General features: G+C 41.3%; 1 protein-coding gene across 1 annotated transcript in view; it reads right to left on the bottom strand.

The window, feature by feature from the left end:
- The window catches only part of LOC102308177 (lysine-specific demethylase RSBN1L), a 40,043-nt gene that overhangs the window by 6,836 nt on the left and 15,274 nt on the right, over nucleotides 1-17,933 (bottom strand). Inside the window, exons 3-6 of the mRNA XM_005927247.3 lie at nucleotides 17,313-17,887; nucleotides 16,339-16,497; nucleotides 5,928-6,065; nucleotides 4,676-4,818 (exon numbers count right to left, since the gene is read on the bottom strand). Of these exons, the coding sequence (XP_005927309.1) occupies nucleotides 4,676-4,818; nucleotides 5,928-6,065; nucleotides 16,339-16,497; nucleotides 17,313-17,887 (1,015 nt within the window). The remainder of the gene's footprint in view (nucleotides 1-4,675; nucleotides 4,819-5,927; nucleotides 6,066-16,338; nucleotides 16,498-17,312; nucleotides 17,888-17,933) is intronic.

The following is a 17,933-nucleotide window of genomic DNA, read 5'->3' on the forward strand; positions in this document are numbered from 1 at the left end:
AGTCTGTTACAGTAACATGTGTAAATATATATATATATATGTTTGAAATTCCCTTAACAGCAGTGAAGTTTGCTCTGTAAGCATTTAACAAGCAGGAACAATTGTTATTCGTGAGCCATTTGTCATGAAAGTCACATCTTCCCTTTTCTAATGAGCACGCTGGCTAACAAAGCCGTCATCATAGTCGTCCCCAGTGTTTCCATCAGTGTGTGCAAGACGGGCAGCAGGCCAGGCCTAAGCACTGGGGGAATTTTTGTTTATTTTGGTTTGCATTTATTTTCTGGGGAAAATCTTTAATTGGCATCAGCACAAACTGTCCGTACACATATAAAAATATTCTGAAAGCTTTAGGTGAACAGGTGATCAATTACATTATGCTATCTAATTCTTTAGAGACCAAATAAATACATAAATAAATAAATAAAAGTGAAATATTTAAGATCCAATCAAATTTAAGATATTTTAAGGACCCATAGACATCTTGTCTTTACTTTTCCCTCATCTTATCCAGTGTAGCTGGATCTAATCTAAAAATCCTTATCCTTGATCCACATGCTGGAATTTTTGTCATAAATGAAAAGGTCATTTGTGTACGAGTATGGACACTTTTGCACTCGGCTTATTATTTTTCATATCGTTTCCTGTTAGAGATTTGTTTGTTTTTCAATTGAACTATACAGGTTACAGGTCACATTAAATGTGGGACACATTTTGAAATGATTTATTGTAGTCTCATTTTTAATAATCACAAAAATCTGGCATTTTAACAGGGTTGTCTACACTTTTCACATCCACTGTATACCTCAACTATTAAGCCAGAACGTGGAAACTTCACAGCCTGAGGGTAAGCCGATGTAAACTTAACGAACAAGCAGGCATGTTTGTTTTAAAAAGACTTACAAGAACAAACAGATCCCTAAAAACTGCGCGTTACTTAATGAAAGTGTCAGCGCTCACAGTTAAGTAGTCGATACGTTTAATGTTTGATAGAAGCAGGATGAAAAAGGCGTGTTTCAGCCTGTGGCTTCAGTGAGAGTTTCTGAAACATTTGTGGGTGTAACCCTCATCAAAGCACCATTCATGCTCAGTCTGGTTTCCACACCACACAGAATTTACCCATGTATTAATAACTCCTCCACTTTGATACATAACACACATATTAACAGTATAAAATACTGCAGATAATTTACATATTTGAGGTCATTTTATAAATGTAAGAATTTATTGCACTTCTCTGATTCACATGCAAGATGTAGTATGAACCAAAAGATGAAAGATAAAACAACAAACCCACAATGCGTCTACACAATTACTGCAGGCCTTCAACAGATATGTCAGATTTTCTAGCTCCGGATGCCCCCCCCCAAATCTAATCATTTTATTCAATTCAGTTTTATTTATATAGCGCCAGATCACAACAATAGTTGCCTCATGGTGCTTTATGGTTCCATGTTTGCTGCCGGCATAATGCGTGTTTACAAATAAATGTGAAAAATTGTAGATCTACAACATTCTCTCGCATTTTAAAAAAAAAAAAGAGAGAGAGAGAGAGAAAAAGCCCAAAAAACACAAGCTGCGTTTCAAGCAGTGTAACGGCTAAAGCTAGACGATGTACACATACGAAGTCTGCGCTTGGCTTCATGTGTGCAGACTGAAGAGCTGTGAAGGAAAAGCATAGAAATGAGCCGTGCTGCCAAACAATAGAAGTACTGCAGTCAGCTCACTGCTGGATCAGTGACTCACACTGGAGCTGCAGTCAAATTCAAACAAGAGTATAAACACACGCACAGAGTTTGCGAGAGAGTCCTTCGAGAGAGTAACACACACACACACACACACACACACACACAGACACAGGCTTCGAAACTACCCGTGCTGAATGCTGAATTGTGCGTTCATTCATTCAGAGATAAGAAGAGAGAGGCATGAGCTGGTGGAAGAGGAAGAAAGAAGCAGGGGAAAATAGTGCAGAGAGTGGATGGGGGTAGATGAAAAACACACACACACACACACACACACACACACACACACACACACACACACACACACACACACACACACACAGCTCAGTGTGTCTGAGCTGACTGCAGGCTGACAGTAATAAATGTAAAACCAGGAAAGCTGGTAAGTGAAACTGTGAAAAGGGAGAGCGTAAAGGGAAGAGTGCTGAATGTGCACATCTTTGAAGCCTACCATCCGCTGCAAATCTTTAACTACATGTGAGGTCGTGTTATTCTCCCACCGTGTCTGCTGGTAGTGTGCACCAAAATGTCAGGAGAGATTCCTGCGCCTTTATTGCCAGTTAAAGCAGGACTGAGGGGTAGATGAGTAGAAGAGGGCGCAAGGAGATAATAGGGCTGGTGGGATAAAGAAGGAGGGAGGTGGGGAGTATGTGGATATAAAGGGAGAAAGCAATGGAGGAAAGCAATGCTCTCTGAACATACAAAAGCTGTTTTTTGTGTGTGTTAATTATATTGATTTTTGGCCAGGTTCTGCATTTAAAACTCAATTTAGCCCCAAAGTAATATGTGCCAAATGAAATTCATCGACAAAAGCACACAAATGTTGTTAATGGTTGTGTAACTCTATTCCGTAATATTTTGAAAAATGTAGATAATACCAGAATATATGATATATTAATAATTGAGATACCATGTTTGAAAACTGATCATTTGTTATATTCTCTAGTGGTTTATTTATTGATTTATTTGGAGCATTTTAAGCCTTTATTTGACAGGAAAGTGAAGGGAAATGAAGGGACTGGTGGGTTGCCTTGTCAACCAGGTGAGGTTGACAAAGCAAAACCGATCAGGAACATGTATACAAAATCTAATAAAATATGAAAAAACAAAGGTAAAAGTTAATCTGGAGTAAAATGCAATTTAAAAAAAACCAATAAAACAATTTCAACTACACAACAAAAGCACAAATACAGATCAAAATGCAGTAAATGTGGTACTAAATGTAGTAAAAACAGCTCAGTAAATATCAGTGTAAGTATAGTAGACAGTGCAGAGCACATAAAGTGTGAAGTGCTTGAAATAAAAGGTTAACGTCACGTTAACATCCTTTTTTCTTTCAGAAGCGTTCCACCTCTGTCTCTTCGTTGCTAAGCTTTGCGGGTTTGATCAGCTCACGCTGGCTGTCACGCTCACATCACATTCTTCGTCAATCCTCTGTCTTTCTTCAAAATGGTGCTGGCCCCGGCTGCTGCTGCCGCTTCTACTATGCAATTACAGTAAATCTGTGTGAGCGTGGCGCCCTTTCACCAAGAGCTGAAATATTTTGGTTTATTTTCATCATCTGACCACTATAATCAAGCTGAATTCTCAGACTGAGAGTCTCAGCGCTGTCAGAAAGGCACAACAGTTTGACCTTTCCACTGAAACTACTGAGAAATAAAAAGCAGCGCCGCGAAGAGACGCTGCTCATGCGCCAGCAGCCTTCCTCCAAACAGCGCAAGGCCAAACTGCAGCCAAGGACTCGCTGCAAACATCACGTCCTCCTGTCCTCCTCACTACTTCTCCATATTTCTTTTGACATGCTTTCTTTTTTGATGTCTCTTTTCTTATTCACACACTGACAGACATGAAAAACACCTGAGCTCCTGAGAACAGCAGCATGTGAAGTCCTCAATAAATCAACTTCAAGCAGAAAACAGAAGTCAAGAAGAAGTGGAAAACAGACTGTAATAGAAACTATCTGTGGAGGTAGCAAGGACAGAGAAATGAGGCCGGAGCTGCAAGCTGGGTGAAAGATTGAGAAATTTCCTACATGCAAGTCTGGTTTTATTTTTTATTTCCGTTAACTGAAAGGTTTCATTTGCCCCCCTCCAACATGTACTTTTAGTTTTACTAACTTTGGTCTAAACCCAGTGGACCATGAAAAGACAAAACACATTAATGTGTACCATAATATAGGAAATTTGGTGCAAACACAAATTAAAAAGCAGGCACACTTAACCTAATAATTAAAAATAGGACATCTCCTATGAACTAATGGACTAAAGCTGCTAATATAAGTGTGCTTAGTTGAAATCGGCGTGAAATCACAGACTTCTTCCAATAAAGAATCATCATCTTATCAACTGACTCATCTCTCAAGCTAAAAATCAACCAACCAACCGATGCCACCACTAATGACCTGAGACATGAGAGAGAAATAAATGAAGCGAGGCAGGAATGTGTGTGATGTGCATTGTCCCACGTTTGGCTGGCTGCCATGTGAAGTGGTGTCTGATGTAACGATGATCTCATCCTAGCGGTGAGCCACATACCGCTCCCATTCACACACACACACACACACACACGTTCTCTCTCATGGTCTCGCTCGCAGACATCATGCATTATGAGGCAGAGGCCGTGTTTGAGCAGCAGCGGCACAGGCAAGCAGAGAGGAGGGTAATCGTCTCATCTGGAGCAGCTCGGCTTCAACAAAGCTGCACGCTGCTTCAGATTGGAACGCTTTTTTAGCCTATAATCAGTCCTCATGGGCAGAACGGAGGGTACAGAGGCAAGCTGGCTCAATAAGTTACACAAACACACACCACCGAGGCTTGTAAACAACATTCATAAAGAGCGAAATCCCTCCTAATTCCATCTGTCTCACTGAACTGGAAACGTGAGTTGGCCTTATTTGTGCGCATCTGCAGTCTGCCGTTCACCGTTGGACTCACCGTTTTCTTTTAAAAGGAGACTTTGGTATATCAGCTACAGGTATCATCTGCTCTCCTGGTCTGACCCACATTATAGGACCGTCGTCGCTCTCTGTGGGACTCATCAGCCTCAGACTGGAAAACGTTCCCCATGGAAGAGTCCTCTGGAGCCAGACAGACAAGGAGGAAAAGAAGGAGGAGGGAAAGTGAAGACACAAGGGAATAAAAATCAAAGCATCGCCTTTTTAGTCGGCACCCAATTCATCAAGTGTTTTATTTATCTCGTGTGCAAAAGCTGCTCCCCTGGCAAAACTTGTCACTGGCACCCAGGATGATTCGGAGGGTGCTGAATCTGAGCCAAAGCCGTTCATAGACAGGAAACGCCAGAGGATGTGCGTCTTTTGATATTCAGCGTGCGACGCCACTCCTCCGCAGCGCGAGCAGGAGGTTTGAAGTCTCAACACAGAACAGCAAACAGAAGACGAGCCTGTCACTCCTACATTTAAGGGACAGCAGTGAGTAAACGCAGCGTTTCGTGGTCTGCTCCTGCAGACAGAAACAACTTCCTGGACTAAAACAGGGAGCTGCGTCAATCGCTTGACACGCCTCTCATTTGCCAGCCACTGCTGAGAGTTTTAGGTGTTTTGTCTTGCAGTATTCTCCATCTGCTCGGTTTGGTGTTTCCAAATGATCAGCGGTGCAAATGCGTCAAAATAGTCTAGTTATTGAATGCAATATGAGACCATACATGTGGTACTAGGAAGTAAATAAGTAGAGTAAATAAATCCTACTTTAGAGTTCAGGGATGACACTATGTCAGCCAGCTGAACATCGTCACACAACAGCTTGACTAAGCGTGCACAATTTTACTAGAACAGATGATGTTTTCTTGGAACAAATAGTAGCACATTATGAAAATGAATGCTTTTAGAGCATGAGGCAATGAGCGATTAATAAGGATGTCTCAAGAGGATACTAAGGATGAGTATCTGGGCCGACCCAGCAAAGTTTTAATGGTTCTCTTCTGGCTAAAACAAAGCAGATTAAAATCCAGTTCCTATAGTATTATTATTTTCTGTCGGCTACTCTTTTCTAAAAGGCATTTCACTGCATTCAGTTCAGGTCGGAGACAAACATTTTGCGGACTCACTTCCATATCCAGTTCAAGCTCAAATCTTTCAAAATCGTATCTGTTTGTTTGAATCCTTCTGTCACTTTTTCCATTCAGTCTTTGCCAGGATTACTGCCACGCTGCTGTCCCACCCAGACTCACCTTGAGGAAAGGTGACTCTTCCAGCATGCTGAGGAATTCTGGGAAATAATTGCCGACCTCCTCGTCCACAGCTCCCACCAGGCTAATCTGTCTCATGGCCCCAGCTCTGTATGTGCCATGACTGTAGGTTTTCTTCACCTGCAGCGGGAATATAACAAACACACGCACATACTCTGTGTTATGGTGAAGTGAGGTTGATTCCTGCTGCATAATGAATCATAAAGTGGGAGTTCAGTTCAGTGTTTAGCTGGAAGCATGCAAAAGCTAATATTTAACATTCTCTTTCGTGTTGTGCACAGACACAGAGGTATTATAACGATAATCGAATTTTAAAACAAGTTTCCCTGGCAAACTGTAAATCACAGCTTTATTATTTCTCATCCAAAGGAGTGCAGTTCAAACAAACCATTTTCAATGTGATACACACCCACTGTTTATCATTTCACTCTCAAATCCAACTCAGAAGAAAACACATTCTCTCACTCTAACAATAAACATATCATGCAAAGTGATAAATGGAAACTAATAGTCAATAATCATCATCTGGGAAAGTTGTAGCACCTTCAACAAGCTCATTAAAGACCTCCCACTGTTGTAACAGGGGCTAGAGCAGCGTTCCCCAACCCCCGGACCACAGACCGGTACCGGTCCATGAGTCGTTTGGTACTGGAGCACGAGAGTTGAGGCTCGGGTGTGAAATCTATGGTTTTCAGGGGTTTTTTTTATCAGTTTTTATCTTTATTTTTTTTATCATTTTTATTATTAAATCTGTTTCCCTGCATCGTTTCCCGTGTGCTATTATTAAGTCCTTTTATTTTTGGTACCGGTACAGGTTTGTCAGACATAAACCGGTCCGTGGCGCAAAAAAAGGTTGGGGACCGCTGGTCTAGAGGATCTGAGTTCCTTTTTAACATACAACAGTTACCTGGTGACCAGTCCTACTAAAGAGCATTTCACCCACTTGTTTTGTTTTAATACCTTTTTTTAACACCTAAAATCATCTAACAATTTTTATGGAGGGAATTAATTGTGGTTATTTCCAGCTTAGTATAGTTGCCTGCTGGACTCTACTAGAGTAACTCTGTATAGTCTATAGTTAAAACAAACATGAATGGGTGCCAGTTTAGCTCACAGGTGGAGCAGGTGACCATATGCCACAAGCCTAAATGCTTCAAATCCAAGGCCCTGTGCTACGTTGTCTTCCCCCAGTCCCCCTCTCTCCCTACTTTCCAGTCTGCTCTCCACTGCACTCTGATAAAAGCATAAAGCTCCAAAAACTACTTGTTCATCATAAACTGGGTATTAGTTCATCCACTACGTGAAATAAACAATCTAATTTCCTTTAAGCCAGCTTTTCCCTGATTGGTTGCCCCTTGCAAACAGAAGGTGAGAAGAACAGGTGGGTGGGATTTATGTGCTCAAAGACAGACCATTTGCCAGACACTATATTAGGCATATAGTGTCTGGCAAAGACATCATAAACAGCTAAAAGTGATAAACAAATGACAGGAAGCAAAATAATATAATGGTCCCTTTCTCCCTCCTACAGCAAGTGTTATATGATGATATTATTTATATTAAATATAATATTATTCATGCCAATTTGGAAACACACGAAAATCTGAATTGGAGGCAGAGATCCGCATAGAAGCTGTGCATCATTACTGGGTGTCAAAATAGACACTGTGTGTGTGTTGGTGCCTTCTTTTGATGTTTCTGCTCCAGTGATGTGACTCAACGCTGTTTGCTGCTTTTCACTTGGCTGACAGAGCATCGCGCCTGTGTGACTGTGTGTCTCTAACCCGCCTCTCATACCCTTGGCCCTCAGCAGTGCCTTTTGTGTGTGCATGTGCGCGCAGTACGTGCAGCATGTGGCCTGCATGCGGTACTCTTGGCTGATCGCGATGCATGTGTGTCTGTGCGCACGCCAAATCCTTGGCTGCACGCCTCCAGTGAGTCACCACTTGACAACGAGGCAGAGATAAAGGGAGAGAGAAGGGAAGAGAGGCAGACCAGAGGGAGGAAAGAGACCGAGAGAGAGCGAGAGAGGATACACAAGAGAGAAAGGATGAGGGGAAGAGAGACAGATGGAGAGAAAAATGTGTAAAGAAGAGGAAGAGAAAGTTTGGGAAGACAAGCTGTGAAATGCAAGTGAGACAAAAAATGAGAAAAATATCTAACTGTGACTCAGATGAAGATCAGAGCACATTGTAGGATTAATAAATACAGAAATCCTCGTAATTCCAAAGGGTCGAAGAAAAAAAAAAAAAGGAGGAGGGCTGTTGATGAGGAGAGATGAGTGAAGGTTTGAAAAGATGGGAGGAGGGAAGTGAAGGGGAAGTAATGAAGATGGAAACACTAAATTGTAAAAGGACTGAAGGGGAGGGTGTTTAGCAGCTCCCAGGTGCCTTTTTATATGCAAGGTACCAGATCCCCAACAGTAGCTTAGAAGACTGTGAATGCTGGCGGCTTCAGTATGTAGAACATGTTTTTTACTCAGTAAAGGAAACAACATGTCTACCTTAATAATTCCTTGTAAATTGGTCCAAACACTTGTGATGAACAGCTGTTTACAGCTTTTAATTCTATATTAAACTAGCAAAAATAAATCAGTGTATCATCCATAGTCATGCCGAGCCACGTGGCTGTTTGTTCACGGTTTAATATCCTCATAAGATGACACTGGCTAAAAGCTTGACATACTGACTCCATAAAGACATATAAAAACAACTTTAAATAGTCTCACTGAGTCAGTGACCTAGTTACACAGAGGGGGATGTGTTGATTCCAACACCATCGGGCTTACAAGTAATTCCTGGCTTCCACAATGTTTCTTAGCCACAGTGTGTGCATGTATTTCTGTAGTGTGTGTGTGTGTTCTTTTTTCTACATGATTATAAGTGTTTGCGCTTATGAGTCTCTATTTTTGTGCGCGTGTGTTTACACGTGCGTAACTTAACACCTGACTAAACCCCCATGTTGTTTGCAAAGACAATATTCTCTCACTATCACAAGAGGATTATTAGGAAACGCGACCTGTGACTCAAATGAACGGATAAATTTAACACCCACTGGTACTGACACACACACACACACACACACACACACACACACACACACACACACACACACCTTTTCTATTTCAAGTGAAGGCAAACAGAAGGAAACAGGAAATTTGACAGACTTCCTCTGAGCTACAGTGTTCAAGATGCTCCATTCCTTTCTCTTCTCTGCGTACGTGCTTGTAAACACTGACTTCACTTGGTGTTTTACTCGCCTTACCCATTTTTTTCCCCCCTCTCGTCTCCGTCAGCCTCTCCATCTCCTCCTCTGCCTCCCTCCTTCATAATGCTAACATCCCTGGTGGGAAGCCTATTAGATCAATCCTCTCTCCTTCCTGCTCTCCTTTCCGCCTCTGGTTCCCTCACTTGTTAATTCTGTAACAAGCTTCTCTTTCCTTCATCAACTCATCTTTGACCTTCTCCTGCTGAGTTCATGTCATACCATCATCTCACTAATCTGTCCAACCTCTCCCTCACCCCCGCGTATCTCTTAAATTCTTTTCTCCCTCTCATCCAATTCTCTCGCTGATCATTATGTCCAGCCAGACTGCAGAGTGCTAAGTTTATTAGTCTATTTCCGTACATGCGTCACAACAAAGCTTCTGGCTGCTGACTGGTGCCTCAAACACAATTGGACATGCTTCTCTTTAACAATCTCCCACTTGGCTCGGCTACAAAGAGAGAGACGTGAATGAATGCACATCCACACTTCAATTAAAAATAATGTAATGGTCCCTTTCCGCCTCCTTTGTTATTGCTGATGAATTCTTGTAAGTTAAAGCGACACCACACTGATGCTAAGCCAACTTCTAGGTACACTGTGGAGGCTGAGCGTGGCAGCGTTTCCTTCAGGTCAGTGAGCATCAAAAGCCTGGAGCAAGGTGCCTACACAGGATGAGGCTTTAGCTAGAATCAGATGAGCTACACATGCCGATAACCGGCATTCGATGTAGCTATAGGATTCTCAATTTAGAGATTTGAATAATCAGGGGTTTTTTGTTTTGTTTGTTTGTTATTTTTAATATGAGAAAAATTAACCATCTTAGCCTAGGGGCACAACATCTCTCAAAAAGAAAGCACCTAGAGAAATATCTATGTTAGTCTAAGCACAGCAGCTGGACTCAAAATTATAGGCAAAAATAACAAAAAAAAATAATTTGTGTTTGTGGTGTTTTTTCCGAGACTAAATGATCTCAGCTCGTTTGTTTACCATCCTTCTTACTCACAGCAGTTCTTATCGTGCTTCACCTATTTATTGCAGGTTTAGCAAATTTGTCACAACTTTTCATACTAAATTGTCACCTAATTTATTCACGTTAGTCTCAATTTCGCCTACTGGGGAGGTTAGAGGACTTCAGCAAATAGAGAGAAGAAAACGCACTGTCATCCTGTCTTTTCAGTTACGATGACTCATTTTACTGAAGTCTGTGGCTAAGTCAAGAAGCTATTGAAATATAGTAAAAAGCTGATGGTGTAGTCAATGTGAAATACCTACAAACTGCTGTTAACCTCCTCTATGCAATATTGGGTCCCAGGCAGGTCCAGAGAGTCACATGGGAAAAATGTGCATTACCCAACTAGTTGGGAGCTACGGGCAGAGTGGTAGTAAAACTTCAAAAAGTGTGACATAAACCAGAAACAACTAAAAGTTGTGCCTTGACTCTACTCCCAGCACATATCAAAAGGAGCAATGTTTACTTTGAAGACAAACAGTTTCTGGTTTCTGTCATACTTTTCAGTTTTACTACAGCTCGGAGAGTACCTGGTGAGTAATAGCGGTAGAACAGAGACTACCAGCAGCCTCCTGCAACTACTCGCCAGCGGGTTGAGGAATACGTCTTAGAGAGCCAGCTAAATGGTAGTATTGTCCTGAAAGACTGGGCTCGCCACTCAGACAAACCCTCAGCACTGATATAGGATTTTTGACCCCCCCACCACAAAGTCTCATCTTTTCAAACTGTTGCAACATCTTCCTCTGTATAATCGGAATTTCTGAGCTTTTGACCAGTATTTGCTTTGAACTATACAGTATTTGTTTGCATTAAGTTGTAAGCTGCCCTTACTTACTTACTGTACAGTCTCTTATTTTATATATTCTTTACTTTTGTGTGAATCTGCAAGCTCCATCTGCCTGTCACTTTGATGCTGAATTTCCCTAATGAAGGACAATAAAGGATATTTCTATTCTAGTCAATGAGTTTACACATTTATAAAGTACTGGGCTTCTTTTCCCCCCACTCTGACCCATAAACCTGCTGGCTTTTACTTCATTTACATATGAGGCATTGCTGTGAATGTTTTTCTGCAGTGATAAAGCATTAACACAAGCACATTATGAGCACAGATTAATAAAATATTAAAAAGCTGCATTGTGCTGTTTCGCCTCATTTTAATCTTTTGACGACGTACCGACATCATTGCTCTCAGTGACTAAAAGGAGAAAGACCAAATTACCTCAGCGTCCTAGCACACCACGTATTGACTGTTGGGCTGTACTTGCCCTGAGAAAATGGAGAGCTGTAATCTTCCATAATTCTTACCGGTACTGAAAATGGCTTTAGACAGGTGCTGAATACAAAATACAGGCACGCAGCCTGAGCAGCAGCAAAGCAACTTCGGTGCCTGCGGTCACATTGTGAGCATAACAAACATCCTCTCTTACACGCTATTCATTATCAATTGCTATAGGTACGCAAGTAACTTCGTGGAGAAGTGTATGGGTGATTGTGTCTCATACTGTGGGAGATAAATTTGAGCACAAACAAAGAAGAAAAGATTGCAAGCGGCGGCAATTTGCTTTGCTCTCCTTTCTGCACACACCAAACAAAAAGCAGCGGTCCAGTCATTTATGGCTCGATAACAGAAACATGGAGGAGAGAGATAAAAGAGAGACAGACTAACACAGCGGGAGGGAGAGAAATGGGGATGATACAACATTAATCTCTGTATATATATGTGTGTGTGTGTGTGTGTTGTGTGCTGTTCTGTGTGTGTTTGTGTGTCTGCTGTGTGTGTGTGTGTGATGTATGTGTGTCTGTGTGTGTGTGTTGTGTGTGTTGTGTGTGAGTGTGTGTGTGTGTGTGTGTGTGTGGGGGGGGACTGTAAGTGTACTTCCCAAGGTCACTGCCGAGAGCTTGGAGGGAGGGGAAAAAAAAAATTAACAAGACCAGTGGACAATGACGTTAGCCCTGCAAGGAACATTACTCTTAAAGGGACAGCACGGGACACAGGTTTGCAGGGAAATTTAGACAAAAATTACACATTAAGGATGTTTCATGCTTTCATTTCACTGGATTTAATTGATTCACAGTCATGCTGAGATCAAGGTGTTCCTGTGGAGGCAAAACTGTCCAAAAACAGAAGGAAATACAGGGAGAAAACATTATGAATATTCCACACAAAAGAAGAAAACAGCCAGAAGGAGAGCATTAGAACGCACAAACTGATCTACCCCCTGTAGTACACCACACACACTCTTTACAAGAGTATGGTAACCAATCCTGGCTGTACTCACATTGAAAAAGAGCAGGCGGTATCTCAGTACAAAGCCACTCAGGAGGTTTGAGGCAACAAAAAGCTTTTCATTAGTGAACTATAGACATGGGACAACTTGAAATGAAAAGGTCTAGCTTTGTCACTGTGCCCAGAGGAGACAATCCATCCCAGCAACACACCTACATAAACAGTTCTAGTTTTTCCCGCTGTCCTCAAAAGTGTTGTGGGTCAAAAAGTGGTCAGGAGGTTTGAGAAGAAAAGCACCTTTTTGTTGATGGAGGTGAGTCTCCAACCTGCTTTACCGTGAAGACACCACCTGGCTGACAGCAGTCATTTCTCAGAGTCTTTAACTCGACTTCTTCCCTATCATCCCTTCGCTGCCATTTCTGTCACATTTCTTATATAAAATCCTCTCTTTCTCATCTATTTTAGACTATGCTTCATGCAGCCTCTTGTGTTATATGCTTTTAATAGTCTCTTCCCTCTCTAACAAGTATGTCCGCTTGCTTTGAACTTTGATATCTCATGATTAAGAGGCGTCAGAGTAACAGCCACATCCAAACGTGTGCTGCACGCTGATGTCGTTGATAATGTTGTCATTAAGTCTGCGAAATCAGACATCAGTTTAATGCCAAAAGCTGTTTTAATGCTGAACAGATGGAAGCAGATGACTCGACCAGATGGTTAAAGCCACAGCAATACAACTTTTTCATGTTCACAGCAGCCATCCAGTCTTTTCATGTAATCATTACGTTTCCCTCCCCATCATCACGTCACCTTCTTCCCTTACTTTCTATATTTACCACCAGGGAGAACTGGAACAAGTTGACGACAAATATCTGAAAACTTGGCAGTTTTTTTGTTTTTTTTTAAATAGTTTGTTTTTTTTAAAGGTACTGGGAAACAATATGTGGAATAATAGCAGCAAGTGTAGTGGCATAATACTTAAAGACAATTAAAGCCAGCATTTTTTAAAAACAGATGCAATACTTCAAGCTTTTCTAAGCACCTCAAATCCAGTCAACTTACTCTTTACACTAAACTCAAGATGAATGAATTTCACTTGTCAACTCTGCATTGAAAATGTCTTCAGAATGTTAATTCTGAGCCTGAAAAGTTATCTTTGCAAATTGTGACAGCTGCCAACTGCTCTAGCAAAGCTAATCACCCAAGATCCACAAACGCTGACGCGTTCATCTTTAGGCTAGCATTAGGGATTGTTGATAAAAAGAGCTGGGAGCTACTTGTTGCCTTAGTAGGCCATATTCTAAATGGGTGAAATGGTTAGCATCGTCATCCTGGTCGCAAGAAGGCTCTGGGTTCAGTCCACCTGGCATGCAATGGCCTTTCTGTGTGGAGTCACGTGTTTTCCAGGTACTCCAGCTCCCTTTCACAGTAAAGACATGCACGATAGGTTGATATCTGGTGATTCTAAACTGGCAGCAGGTTTGGATGTGTCTGTGTGTTTTTCCCAGTGACATCTGGGAGAGGCTCCAGTCCCCCGACCCATGACACCAAGGTGGATAAGGAGTTAGGAAAAATCAGTGGAATGTAAATAAATTTAATATTCATCTGAGGGGAAAAGAAAAGAGGAACTCTGCGCAGTTGATGCGTACAGCTGGGTTTCCACTAGGAAGGTTTTTAGTGCAGAGGGGTAGTGGATGTTAATAGAGAACTATGCATCTATAACTGTGCTGCCTGACTGATAAAAGCTTCATGCACCACAGGTCTCTGACAGTCTGATAATTCCCCATTTAAAGCTGAATAAGAGAGAAGTGTTGTTCCATTCTTTTCAAAGCAGCGCCCACTCAGTGTTAAATGTCCATTTTATACATCTCAACTAGGGATGGGTATCGTTTAGGTTTTATCCGATACCGGTACCCATCCCTAATCTCAACCTTAATATTTTATTTAAAAATTAAGGTGTACTGTGATTAAAGTGCAGACTTTCAGCTTTAATTAAAGGGGTTTAACAAAAATGTTCACATTAACAGCTTAAGGAATTACATTCATTTTTAAACACAGTATCCCATTTTCAAGAGAAGCTTCATGGCAAAGCAGGGCCTGTTCCTGTTCCCTTGTTATCATAAGCTGAATGCATAAAAGCTCTGGAGCTGATTCCAAGTGTTGAACTTGCATTCATGTCAGAAGGAGCCCGTCATTGAGTTGCGGGGGGAAAAAACCCAAACTTGAGCAGCTGCCAAATCAACAATATGGTGCACTCTTAAAAAAACAAAACAACAACCACTGCACCGGTCAGCTCAGCAACACCCAAAGGCCTGAACATACTGCACACCACAAGTGCTATCTGTCAGCCTAGTAGACACACCGATGGTATCACTTTCAAAATCTTCCATTAGCTTGTTCTTGAGTTATCACAGTCAAGTTTTCATTTCAGTTTTCAATTTAAAAATCCCAGGTGACTTCCTTCTTGAATTATTGTATTCACAAGATTATAAATCTCTAAGTTTTGATCTCCTGAGATTTTAGTTGACACCCTTACTAACTGAACTTAGGTGCCCTAGCAGGGTGACAAAAACACCCCATCAGCCTTTTTACAGCAAAGAAAAAAATCAAGAGACAAAAAAGAAAATGTTCTTTTTCCCCTGCTGTGGATGTGATATAACAGTAAAATGCTATGGATCTGTGTTTTGTTTTATTTTCTTCAGGGTTTTTTTGTTTTGTTTTTTTTAAGAATAATTTAATAATTTCCTTTTTTTTTTTTTTTCAGTTTTCAGAGTCTAAGTTGGCACAGAAATTTCTGGTATCATCTCTAATTCCCGTCTTCAAATCTTTAGATCAATAGAGGTACCTGTATAAAAAAAACCCAACAACAACAAAAAAAAACTGCTGCATTTGAGGACTGTAACACCAACTTGGTCCATTTCAGTTTCCTGAAGTTGGTATAAAGTGAACTAATGAATAATTCAGACTGAACTGCACACGGCATTACTTCTGAAAGCCATCTCACTTAACTTTTAAGTGTAAAACTTCACACACTACCGTATATCTGTTAAAGACATTATACTAAAAATAATTCCTACAATTCTTATTGAATTTTACTCGCACTCGTGAAACAAAAAAGGTTGAGCCTTCATAAACAGCCCTTGTATTTACTTCTACAGTGACAGAAAAATTGCTATTACTGCTAAGAAAATGTTTTATGCAAACCTTGAGGAAAACAATATTTATACAAAAGTCACTTCAAGATTAACTCCGATTAGGAAAAGCAAAGCACTGAAGTGTAGAGGAAACACAGAGCTGTAGCTTCTCAGGTCAAACGCCATTTGTTAAAAACAACTGTTTTTCATGCATCGCACCACAGAAAGCAACATAATGCATTTAAGCCAGAAACAAAAGTGTGTGTATGTTTATACATTTGCATATACAACATGACAAAAGGCCTCCACCTCTTCTTGCAACTGTTGCATGGCCAGTCCTAGCATGACATCATCTATCCTGGCCTTCACATTGCATCCTCAATTTACCCTGCATCACACAACCTTCTAAGTGTATACTACATATCCCTTATTTCCTGTCTTCATAGACGGCTGTAACACCCAGACTGATGCAAACGACAGACAGTAACATGGAAGCATGTGGCCTTTTCCATTTGATGCTTTTGAGCTTTTATTTTTCATGTTTGAAAGCTTGACATTTGTTTTTTGCTCTCTGGGGAAACTGCTTCAAAACTGCACAAGCAGCAGCAAAAACGGTGTAAATCAGAAAAGCAACTAGTCAGCATGGTTGCAGAACTGTTTGTATCAGTTCCAATAATATCCAAGCCACAGCACACATACAGCACCACATCTATGACACCACTCTTCCCCTTTATGTGCCTGTGTTCGACTGACCTGAGAGTAGAAATTAGCCATAGTCGTGGTTTCTATGTCTTTCTTTCCAATTATTTCCATTTTCACCGGAGCCGACGGAAACTTGGTTGAGAAGTAGTCCAAAAAGTCCGGCAGGTACTTGGCTTCTCCGTGGACGATTCCCATGACATAACGAGCAGCCTGCAAAACAGTCAGCAGTTTTAATTTAGATCAAGATGATGGTTTAGGAAAAGGATTTTAAATTACTAGTCTAAGAGTTTAAGTATAAATGAGGGATGCACCAATCCAATTCATTTGATCACAGATATGCTACAAATACCCACAGTACTGATCTGATACCATTATGAAATTAATAATGTTGAGTCGTCACTATAGGAAAAGATTGCAATTTATTCTTTTATGGTTAAAGATATGGGAGTAGTTGGCAACCCCCTGGCAACTAAAAATCCTATAACAACCACTAAATGACTGAAAGTGGTATCAAGGATAACAGATTTTTCCCTAGCAACCAGTGGCTGTCAGGAGATAACTGACTGGTCTCTGAGCATCTGTGACGGTTTTAGGCAACAAGTCTAAACTACAAACTCACGAAAAAATAAACACATAAATTAATAAATCCAAGACTATATATTAACTGAACTGCTATTTATTAGTGAAATAACAGCTTTTCTGTCATGTGAAATCCCTTGACAAAGTTCAGTTTGTAGTCAAGTAAAAAACTTTTGCAATCAAAAAAGAGAAAAGCTGTAAACACACAAAAAGGTCAAGCTTCAAGCTCTCACTTTTCATTCACATTATGAAAATATCTGACTGAATCCTGCCTAACCCATCTGAATAGCAGATCAGTGCATCCCCCGTCTACATAACTTAAAGGGTAAAGAAAAACAGTGTTTTTAATGAAACATAGTCAGCAGCAGGTGCTACACTGCAGCTGCAAACAACACTGCACTGAACTCAACATTCAAAGATCAATCTGATCAATACACATGCTGCACCTGGGACGCGTCCTCACTGAACACCAACGTGACAAACTCCTGAGCAAACCTTTCCCTCTGGTCCACTGAGAGAGAGGAGAGCTGCGACGTGTAGGCGTGAGCCACTAAGGCGCCTCCGTTAGGCTGGTTTTCTACGTGAATGTACGAGGCAAACTCCAGATCCGCCATACCGGGATACGAGCATTGCGGTTGGTGTTTGGTTGGGGAGGAAAGAGGTGACGTGGTGGACGACAACGGAGAGTTAAGTGAGTTGTGAAGAGAGTTCAGGTGAGATTTCGAAGGAGAGGAGGGCGGGAGATGGGAGCTTTTGTTGTTAGGTGGAGGATAAACAGGTAGAGGGGACTTAAATAAAGATAGGGAGGAGTCGTGTTTTATTTCAGAGGGGGAGGAAGACGAGGTGGGGGACGTGGAGGAGGGAGGGAGGAGAAGCAGGCCAGCACAGATGGTTTGGCAGGACCGGTGGTACATCTTCACATGCTTGTGCTTCTCCCCTTCTTTGTGTTTCTTCTTCTTTTTCTTCTTCACTTTTTTGATTTGCAGCTCCTCTGAGTTGATCTTGGCTTTCTCTTTGTCATCTGGACAGAGCAACAGAAAGAGAGAGAGAGAGAGAGAGAGGGGGGA

This window comes from Haplochromis burtoni, unplaced genomic scaffold, assembly GCF_018398535.1.
Source record: "Haplochromis burtoni strain Fernald_Lab_line unplaced genomic scaffold, NCSU_Asbu1 Contig_98, whole genome shotgun sequence".
Classification (NCBI taxonomy): Eukaryota; Metazoa; Chordata; class Actinopteri; order Cichliformes; family Cichlidae; genus Haplochromis; species Haplochromis burtoni.